This window comes from Crocodylus porosus, unplaced genomic scaffold (assembly GCF_001723895.1).
Source record: "Crocodylus porosus isolate Cpor-Errol unplaced genomic scaffold, CroPor_comp1, whole genome shotgun sequence".
Lineage (NCBI taxonomy): Eukaryota > Metazoa > Chordata > Crocodylia > Crocodylidae > Crocodylus > Crocodylus porosus.
Genome location: NW_017728910.1, coordinates 27,456,694 through 27,467,284, shown reverse-complemented (window position 1 = coordinate 27,467,284; position 10,591 = coordinate 27,456,694). Strand labels below are relative to the sequence as shown.

Sequence of the window (10,591 nt, the reverse complement as noted above, 5' to 3'; positions counted from 1 at the left end):
ACAAGCTGGCAGAGGGTAGGTTTAGGCTAGACATCAGGAGGTGCGACTTCACGGTCAGGGCGGCTAGGGTCTGGGACCAACTTCCAAGAGAAGTGGTGCAGGCTCCTACCCTGGGGGGCTTTAAGAGGAGGCTGGATGAACACCTTGCTGGGGTTGTTTGACCCCAGTACTCTTTCCTGCCATGGCGGGGGGTCGGACTAGATGATCTGCTCAGGTCCCTTCTGACCCTAGAAACTATGAAACTATGAAACTAAGCATTCCTACAATGAGAGCGGTGGTAGTAAAGCAAGAGAAGGAAAATAAATAAAAATTAACTGGGGTCGCAGAAAAGGAAAATACTGTGTTTTGAAGCAACAACCAAGATTCATAAATAACTGAATTTCACCTTTGAGAAGTAAGAGTCCGGGAGACTGATTTCCAAGTGATGGTTTCCATCGTATTTCACCACCAGCCCGAAGTCGGTTTCCACCACCACGTACAACCCCACGTTGCCAATGGACACGCCTCGCATTCGGTTCTTCACCGGAGCGTAGACTCTCTCCTTGTTGAGCTGTGACAACAGACCTTTTGTCAGCACCAAACACAGTCTCCTATTAAAGCATATTTTTTGATCCGGGCTTATTTTCTCCAAGGATTTAGAGGATTCCCGAGCAGAAGCATAGCCCTTGTACATCCCCCCGCCCTTTGAAATGTCAACGGCAGCAATGACGCGTCCTCTGTCTAAAGGAGAAATGGACTGTGTTCCTATCTCATGCCTTCATGAGCACATCAGAAGGGTCAAAAGGCTCTCCACTCCCAGCTGGACGTGGTGCTTTCAAATCGAGCAGTACTGGGACAGCCATGGGTATCGAAGAAGCATGGACACACTCCTCAGTGAGACAGGGCAATTCCTTACCCTGAATCAGCCAGTGCATGCTTGCTGTCCTCAACACACTAAAAGCACCACCACGTACCAGGATGCTCCTGCTTTTCTGGAGGGTGATTCGGTTGTCGTACACGTCGATGTAGACCTCTTTGAGGTACGTGGCACCTCTCTGTCCCCTGTCTTCATTTTTGCCTCTGATGGTCACCGGAACAACACTGTTGCTGTTGCAGGTTTCAACCAGGGTGTAGGTGCAGGTGCCCAAGAAGGTGAGCATTGCTTTGTCAAAGGTGAAATAGTGGGGGTCACCTACCACCTGACACGATGCACTCCCTGAAGGTTAAAGGAAAAGTCATAGTGATCTACGGTTGCTAAGGAGTTTTGTTCTGGCATCAGGCATTGTAAACAAGAAAAGCCCCAAAGTAGGGTCCTGAGACCCGCTCCTCACCATTCCCACTCAGGTGGACTCCCACTGGGGACAGCCCATTCATGCTGGTGACATTTAGGGCTACTTTTTCCAAAGGCATCTCATAACACTTGTTTGCAAAACATGTAAATATGTGGTTGTACATGCAAATTGAGCCACTTGTTCTGGTGTGCTGCTGGGTACTTGCATCTACTGTGGACTGCCTGTGTGTGGCCTACCAGCACGTGTCCTTTACAAAACAAAATTGGGCACTTGCCATTTTTAAATTGGGTCCTCAGGGTTAGAAGTTTTCTCAATCGTTCCTCAATCCGAGTTAATGCCTCTTACTCGGGGCATTTGGCCATTTGGGGCATGGTTCTACACCCCCAGCACACCTGCTGCAGTTGAGGAAAGCCCAGCATTCGCAAGATGGGAATTTGCCTTTGAATGTCTCTGAGCCCTGGGAGAAGTCAGCGGTGAGCATCTCCACCATCACACAAAAGACGAAATCCTTTCTACATCAGGAAGGTCTAATGCTGAATTCCCACTTGGACTGTCAGGGAGAACTTACCAGAGGCATGGCAGCCCAGGACCCCATCCTGAATGTTGCAGTTCTCCTTTATGCCACATTTCCAGGCTGCACATGTGATGTCGCTGTGGATGTTGCAAGTGCAGCGCTCAGTGCAGTTCTCACGGGTAAACCAGCTTTCACCCACCTGTGGAGGAAGCAGCAACACATGAATACACATGCTAGCAAGGAGAGAGAACGGTGTTTCCCACCAGGGTGATTGAAGGGGTCTGGAATATCTGGGAGTGTGTACACATGTATTGACTTTTTGACAGTTAAACTGGCTAAACTTTTTTAAAGCCAGCTCAACTGGCAGAGAGTACACATGTATATGGAGCAGACTTGGCTTAAATTTGGCACAGGACAATACACCTCTGAGATGTAGTATTTTGAGCCGCATTAGTTAAATCGACTTAGCTCACAAGACAGTTGCCACCATGTCAATGAGCTGTACATACGTACACTCTGACATGGCTTAACTTAAGTCGCCGTATTTTAAGTCAGCTTAGTTAAGTCGCCTTATTATAAATTGTCTTAGTATGTGTGTACACACCCCAAATCCCTGTCGACCCATCTGATGCTGGGAAGAATGGCAAAACATTAAATCTCCAGAGGTATGAGCTCCAGTTCTGCCCAGGCCTGTGCCAAAGGCTAGCCCAGTCAATCCAGCTGTAAATGGGGTCCTGGTCACGTTCAAGCTGGACATGGATTCAGCCACATCCCTCATCACTCCCTTGTACACTGTTGGCTATAGGAACTGGAGTGCCTTAACCTCATTAGCCCAATGGCTCATTAGGCTCAGGCGGACTTTGGATGCTATCCATTCTGCTACATGCCATGCACTTATGTACATGTTCATGAACATATGATGCAAAATGAAACTGCACTGGTACTTATGAAGACACGGTGCCTGGGGAAACTTGCCTGGTGATACTTCTTATCAGCATCGATGCAACCACAGCTTTCCCGGGGCACGCATTTGTCGCCACTCAGAAGATAGCCCTCACTGCAGAAACAGCCTTCCATCGGTGGGGAGCTGCAAGAGCTGGGTGCGGAGGGAGTCGAGCAGGTGAGCGGACACATGGTATTGCAGCTGTCATACTGGCTGTGTGCCGGACAGGATATTGCTACAAGCAGGAAGGAAAACCAGGCAAACTCAGGTAAAATCATCCCCAAACCATCTTTTTAGAACAGCCACTGCCAGCTCCCTACAATGCATCTTTCAAGCCAAGTGTGGCTGGAGATGTGTGTCCAGCAGTGGCTGCTGATGCTTTTCACTAGTGTTTTTTGTTGGGAATGACACAGAAAGACAAAAGATCCATGGTCAGGACTGGTTGTAGTCAAGGATTGCTCATGAGCAGGATGAGACCTCCACCCTTTCACATGCTGATAAAATATGGGTGGCAAAAGAGGGCAGCTGCTTGCATGGCACCTCTGGGTGGTGGCTCATATGAAAGCAGCCCTGGTGGGTCTCAGCAAACAGGTGCCCAAATGTCCCAAACAAGCCCAGAGAGGCCCAAGACTGCATGCTTGCAGTCAGGGGAATTATCACAGTACATGCATCAGAGCTTCTGCAGATCTCTAGGCCGCTGCACAGGTACAGACATCCATGATGCAGGCAGGGAGGTGGGACACAGCTGGGGTTACCTCTGCTACCAATGTTCCCCAAAGCCAGGGGGACCACCTCTCCCACCAATGCTCCTCTCTTCCCTGCAGCTGCATGAGCTTAAGACAAAAGACACCACTGGGGGAAGTCGCCCCAAACCTACATGGCTGCCCAGAGCAGAGGCAGGTAGCTGCACAGGGCAGGGATGCTGTCAGCAGCCAGGGGCTTTTCACAGCCAATCCAGTACTTTTGGCAAGGCCTTAACATTCAGTCCTAACCATTACTACTGGAGTGGCCTGTGGTAAGTTTAATCCCACTTCAGCTTCTAATGCAACTCCCCAGACAGTAGATGCTGCATGAATGGAGAGGGGATTTTAGCCTCTCAGGCTCTGTTATTTCACTGGCACTAAACTCACACAAATTAAAGGAATAAAAGACTCTCTCTGGGTACAAGTATGGCCCCCTTAAGGTACTGACTATCTGAGCACCCGCCAAGTATTTAAAAATAGAAACAAGAATTACACCCTGTCTTTTTCTTCCCTCCCAGTCACTCGTAGAGAGAAAATCCTGTTCTTTCATCCCCAGCTTGTTCACAGCAGAAGCCTGTTTCCATCGCTCAAAGCAGATGCACTTTGCGATCCTGAGGTGTTTGTCCATCTCTGATCTACAAAGCCCAGGCTACTTTTAGCTGGGTTACACAATTAATTGCTTCATGTACAATTGAGGTTCCTGTTCACTTCCAGTCCTGCAGCAGCTCCTCTTATTTTTTTCAGGTGAGCACCACCAGTGTTTTCAGCTGCTGGTCCAGGCACCAGCTTCTTGTTTGGTCCCCAATGATCTTTATACTATTGATTTAGGGAGCACCACATTACAAGGCTTTCTAATGCTTCTGGTTTGTCCCACTCTGCAGTTGTACCCAAGTTTTAAGTCTTCAGCTCCCTAACTGTTGTGAGTCCAATGCTCTCACCCTGAGATTTGGACTTTCCATGCTTTTCCTTGCTCTGCCCTGTCTTTTTACATTATGCCTGTCTCCGTTCTGCCATCTGCAAGGACTGACGTGTCAGATGCTTTTAAATCAGGGGTCATGCTAAAGTCAGGGCCAATTTTCTCCAATACAAGCATCTCCTAGAATCCCCTTAATAGGATTTTATGGTATGGGTTGAATATAGAGCCAGATGTCAACCCCAGGAAGGCCAATGTAACTCTGCAGGACCTTCACAAAAACCCATGCAACCCAACACAGTGGTACTAAAATCAGCAGCAGCTCCCCAAGGCCCCCAGGTCTGTGTTTTTGGGGATATGGATCCTGTGGAAGCTCTCCAGTGGGAAGACAAGGCGTGCTGGGCTGCAGCAAGTCAGGCCCACTCACGACATATCCCTGCATCACACAAGCAGGGGTGTGGCATAGGTAGTTCCCTGTCAGTTCCCTCTTACTGTTTAATGCTGTAGCTAATTAATCTGGAGAGAGTTCAGAGGGCTCCTGATTAGTTTGGGCTATGTGAGCTTTGCATGTCTAACAACTTGGAGGGAACAGCTGTTTGCCCAAGATCTCCCTTTAAATTAGCTCCAGTCTGGAAGCCAGCACTGAGTCTCTGGGGACTCGGCACATCCACGGTGCTGGCACTGGTTTGCAGGGGAGTCACTAGTGGAGCAGAGCTGCAGTTTGTTGATATTTCCCCTGTGCAGAAGCTCACATCAAATACAGCTGAGCGTAATGAAACTTTCCTTAGAAGCTAATAAGAAGCATTTAAATTGAAGCGTGTAATTAGGCAGTGGGTATTTAACATCAAACAGGGAGCTAACAACTGAGTTAGAGGCAAATCCCAGTTCATTATGGAATGGAATTGATTCAGACTGCATTAAACTTTTGGGGACCTTTGGTCCTCCCATCAGCCTCCAGCACAACTTCTCCCCCGCACTTCCCTTCCACTGCACAGACTGCATCTTCCCCTCGTCCTACTTCCCTACAGCTCTGCTCCCATACCGCTCCAGACCAACAGCCCCAGACCTCAGGATTACAAGGGTCTTTTCTTAACCCCCTCCTTGCTGTGGGTTGTGCAGGGTGGGTGAGCCTTACAAAATGTGCATACACCTGTTGCTCCTGCAGTGCCTTGCCCTCGCACCAAAAGAGGGATTTGCTTCTGCATGTACGACTACCCTGCATGCACAAGCTCCTATCGCTCACCCAGTGTGGGGCTCTTCTCTGTGGAGCTAAGCAGAGGATACAGAGGATTCAGAGAACCAGCCTATGTCCTTTTAGTGACAGGTGGGCGTGAATCTGAAGATGACAACACAGGGTGGGAGTGCTCCATGCAACCATCTCTGAATGCTTTGCAAGGCTGGGTGAGGGTGGACCTAAACATCATGCAAAACCTAGGCAAGTACTCCATGATAAAACTGGGCAGGATCCAGGCATGGCAAAGGGACAGGTCATATTCCAAGACAGAAGCGGCTCCACTTTTTGAGCAACTCTTAGGTCCAGAAAGTAACCGACAAATATTGCAATACTCACGGCAAAGTGTAGCATTCCTCCACTTGATGCAGATCCCAGCACTTGAACATGCCTCAGCATAGGCCTGCAGCCCGTAGCACAAGGACATTGCCTGCCCTCCAGTGTGACACATGTCATAGATACAGTTACTAAAGAAATTCTCCCAATTCACCTTGGCATGACAATCCTTGAAGACACCTGGATGAGTCAAGGAAGAAGCCCAAAAAGAGAAGATGAGAGAAGCCGAGCTCCCACACTACCCCATCCCCTGCCATGGCAAGAAATGTGCCATTAGTGCTGCAGGCTGCTCTCTCTAGAACAAGCCAAACAGCACACATGCAAATGCTGAGATGGGCTGAGTCCTCCTCCTCGTGTTTACATGGGTGAGCACAGGGTCCCTTGAAGAAAACAGTGCTCCCTGGTATAACACAGGCATTACACCAGTATCTGGTATCTGAAATTTCCCACCAGCTCCCCATGCTCAGAGTGGAAAACACCCACAGGCTGTGTGAAGACTGAAGCTGGAATAAACATGCCTCAAAGAGCCCACTGCCCTGCTCCTCCAAGAAAGCAGAGTGGGCATTGCTAGCACATGGGCAGGCGGCAGTGGTGGAGCAGCTTTTACAGGCTTCTGGTGCACAACAAGGAGACCACCTGCCTACTCAGGATGTTCAGATCCCCCCAACTCCTGTGGGTCCTTCTGCACTTGTCAGTATTGTGGGTGACACATTTTGGATGCAGACACAGAATAAAGGGTCCTGGAGAGCAGACCAGCCGGCGCGGTCATCTGCACTGTACTCGATGCATCTGCCCGGAGAACAAGCCGTGCGTGCCCTACCTGCTGGATCGGAGATCATGCCGCAAGCCGTGTTCTTCTTCACTTCGCTCTCCAGCTTGGGGTCACAGGTCCCGGGAGGCTCACTGGAGCATCTGGATGAAGCAAGAGAGAGAACATCAATTTATTGCACCAAACAAAGCTCAGACAAATGCTGGTTTTGCACTACAGAGTGGGTTTTTTTGTTATCACAGCCAAGCTCCACCAGAGGCCATCTTCTACCCCACTACAGGGACACCCTAAGTGGGACTCCTCTTCCCACTGTGCTTTGAGACTTCCCTAGACGCATTCTGGGAAATGGGAATGAATGGGAGAATACAGCTACTAAACAAAGGAGTGGGCTCACTTCAGCCCTTCCCGCCTGGTGGGTGCCTCTTGGATGGAGACTTTGAAGGCAAGAGATAAGCAGGCTAGCTGCTCATTCACTGCTTCGTGTAAAGAGGGATCCCTGGGTTTGCTGGAGAAAATGGGGATTTTGCTTAATCCCAGTATGGGACCAGGCAGTAGAAACATTGCTGGGCATACTGCAGGACAGCATGCAGTGCATTTTGCTAGAATTTCTTCAGCAACTCCTGTACATACGCAGTGTTATCCTCTGGCACTATCCAACTGTCTCCAAGTTCTGTGGAATCTCGTGCAGCATAACCATCGGGCTTTATGTTGTCATCACCTGGATTATTGTTGTAATTGCCTAAAAAGGGGTAAAAAAGACAGACTTGAGAACACACGAAACCCACAATGGCCAAAGCATTGCACGATTTGTACCATATATTCCAATGAACTTGCTTGTGTGATGAAAGAAGCTTCAGCCACTGGAAAATCTCTTTGGTTGTGAACCCACTGAGCATGTCTACATGAGATGCTACTGCGCGGTAGCACTGCCGAGCACGTACTGTGCTGTGACGATACTGCGCAGTGGTAGGAAAAATAGTTAGAAAAGTAGCAAGATTGTGCGCAGCATCAGAAAAAAAACCATGTGGCGATCGTACTGTGCAGTCACACTGATTAGTACTAAATGACAGCACAGTAACAACAGCACAGAGCCCACTGCTCATGTAGATGTGGCCATTGTAAATTTAACAGTAATCTTGAAGTGTGCTTTGATGAGCACAGGAAATAAGAGAGAAGGGCATGAAGATTTGAGGAGGCCGACAAAGACCACTTGGAAGTTTGTTCTGGGCTGCAGGAAGGGCCTTAAAGTGATGATAATTTCTGAGTTACGAGAAATAAGGAAAGCAGAGCCCGACAGGCATGATCAAAGATAGACAGGTCAACTGAATGCAAGCAACAGAAAAGCAGCTGAGAGGTTCCTGGCCAGATGCATCCAGGGCCTGACATGGATGCTCTTTTTACTGCTGTTCTCCCTATGACACCCCCCTTTCTGCTAAAAAGAAGCCAAAGCTATCATTTCTGAGTTGAATCCCAGGTTACCAGGATTGTGTCAGGTACCTAAAGCCATAGTGCTATTCTCTAAATAAACCAGTGGTTCTCATCCAGGTGCCTTGAGACCCTTTCAAGAGTGCTGTGGGGTGCCACGCAATGTTAGCACGGTTAGGTGTGCAAATACTATTCACAAGATAAACTCAGAGATTTCAAATAGGAATCCAGAGTGTTCAACCCATCCTGACCTGTTCTGTGTAACGCAAGAACAACTGTATTATTTTTCTGTAGTCAAAACATGAATGAAAATTAAGAGCTGGCATTTTACAAGGGGGACCTTGAGGTTAACAAGGGGTGCCCTGAGTCCAATGAGGGATGCCTTGAATCTACAAAGGTTGACAGCTACTCCCCAATACTCTGCTTTATTTAAGGACTAGATTTATATAGAGGAGAACACAGCCTGATACAAAACTAGTCAATCAATCACTGGCCTTTAGCTATTAAATCTAGGTCTCTAAAGCCCTAAAATGCAAGGACATATAACTCACCGCAGAGGCCACAAAGCTGGCCCTGGTAATTCGAGGGCACTGAGACTTCTGCGTAGTGATTTCCATCAAATCTGACCCGAAGTCCAAAATCGGTTTCCAGGAGAATATAGCCGCCAATGCTTAGGATCTTGATCTTACTTCCAACGAACACAGGCAGGTTCACCCTTCTGCCATTCACCTATACAAGAAGATGGGAAAATCAGCTAACAGCTGTGAACATTCCCATGAATCCCAGTGAATAGGCCACAAATCTTCTGGCAAATGAGTTTACCAATAGGGGTATTCTGATCAATGCGAGCAATGTAAAGAGAATATCACAGAACGCTTTTAGAAAGCAAATTTCAACTGAGTAATCAGGAATATTCTCAATGGACTCTGAGAGGCCTTTTCAACAAATACACCATGTCCAGCCAAAATAGCTCATGTTTTCACATGTCTGCATGTTTCATTTTACGAAGATTGAACAGTTTAAGGCCATCTACTATTAAAATACAAATAATTGGTTCTTACATTCACTTTCCTGTTCTTCAGAAGAGAAATCTGATTGTCATAGACCTCCACATGCACTGACTTTACATAAGAAACTTTGGTGTTGGAGCCCCGGTGCTCATTGGTTGCGGACACAGCAAAAGGAAGAAGCCCAGTAGAGGCATTGCAGACTTTGGAAAGGGTGTAGGTGCAGGTGCCCATGAAATGGTGAACCTTCTGGTCAAAGGTATTATAATGTGGGTCCCCTGATGCACTGCAGATAGCCCGACCTTGGAAGAAAGACATGTGGATTAGTTGCATGTAAATCTCTCCTACATTGACTTAAGTTTTTCGCCCCTGAGCATACTGCTTGGGTGTCTGCACACTGTGCATGGAAATTAAGAACAAATTATCACTGCTCTAATGAGAGGTCATATCCCTGGCTCACAGGAAAGAGAAGGACATCATCCCATCAATGCACTTATTCATTTGGTAGAAGCAAGGCTGAGATCCACCAGATGCATTTCCCGTTATTGGCCAGCACCTGCTCTGCTCCCTGCACGTGCAGGATTTAGGGAGAAACAGGGAGTGGTCACTAGTTCACATTCATTTCTGTAAATGCAAATCTCCAGAAATGAAGGACCTCTATAGACATGGGATCAAAGGAACAGAGGCCTGGAAGGGACCTTGTAAGTCATCAAGTCCAGCCCTCTGCTGTCACTGACCATCGCGTCGTACAGTCCCTGATAATGTTCCACCTTAAATGTAACGAGGACTTTTGCTCCTGCTCCTAGTACTGAAAGCTACTAAAGAGCTTTATTATATCACTTGGATTTAGTTTCTTTCCTCTTTTTCTTGCAAGAAACAGAAATGCTTCACAGCACTCATTTCTGGGGCAGTGTGCAAATCCAGGCTAACTCCACTTCCATTCCTGTTTGCCTGGGGTGGGGCAGTTCAAGGGAACGCTAAAGTCCCTTCAGCACTACAACAAGGGTTCAGAACAGTCCACTAACCTAGTGCAGAAATTGTGAACGTGTGCTAACTATTCTGTGTTCTCAGTGAAACCCCTCCCCTAGCACTGACTGGAGGTGGCACGTAGGAGGTGGCACTGCTTTTGCTCATGCTGTTCTGGATAACTCAACTCTCAACCCAACAGCAAGTGACAAAAAAATCAGGTCACTGCTAAGAATTACCTAAAGGTGGAACTTTGGGAGTTGTGTGTGGCGTTGTAGATGGAGTGGACGCCGATGTTGATGAAGCGGTGGTTGTTGCAGTGGAGCTTGGAGAATAGGTTGATGGTTTGGTTGTACTCAGAGGAGTGGAGGTTGATGTGGATGAACTGGTGGTACCAGAAGTGGTGGTTGTTACAGAGGAGCTTGGAGAATAGGTTGATGTTTCGGTCGTACTCAGAGGAGTGGAGGTTGATG

The 10,591-nt window shown here is 47.9% G+C and overlaps 1 protein-coding gene across 1 annotated transcript in view; it reads right to left on the bottom strand.

Annotated features, from left to right (window-relative positions):
- The window catches only part of ZAN (zonadhesin), a gene marked incomplete at its 5' end in the record, with an annotated part of 19,832 nt that extends 9,243 nt beyond the window's left edge, over positions 1–10,589 (bottom strand). The window contains 10 exons of the mRNA XM_019532545.1: positions 386–550; positions 954–1,195; positions 1,840–1,984; positions 2,761–2,963; positions 5,955–6,131; positions 6,772–6,863; positions 7,351–7,459; positions 8,697–8,874; positions 9,207–9,454; positions 10,358–10,589. Of these exons, the coding sequence (XP_019388090.1) occupies positions 386–550; positions 954–1,195; positions 1,840–1,984; positions 2,761–2,963; positions 5,955–6,131; positions 6,772–6,863; positions 7,351–7,459; positions 8,697–8,874; positions 9,207–9,454; positions 10,358–10,589 (1,791 nt within the window). The remainder of the gene's footprint in view (positions 1–385; positions 551–953; positions 1,196–1,839; positions 1,985–2,760; positions 2,964–5,954; positions 6,132–6,771; positions 6,864–7,350; positions 7,460–8,696; positions 8,875–9,206; positions 9,455–10,357) is intronic.
- Between the last annotated feature and the right edge of the window lie 2 nt (positions 10,590–10,591).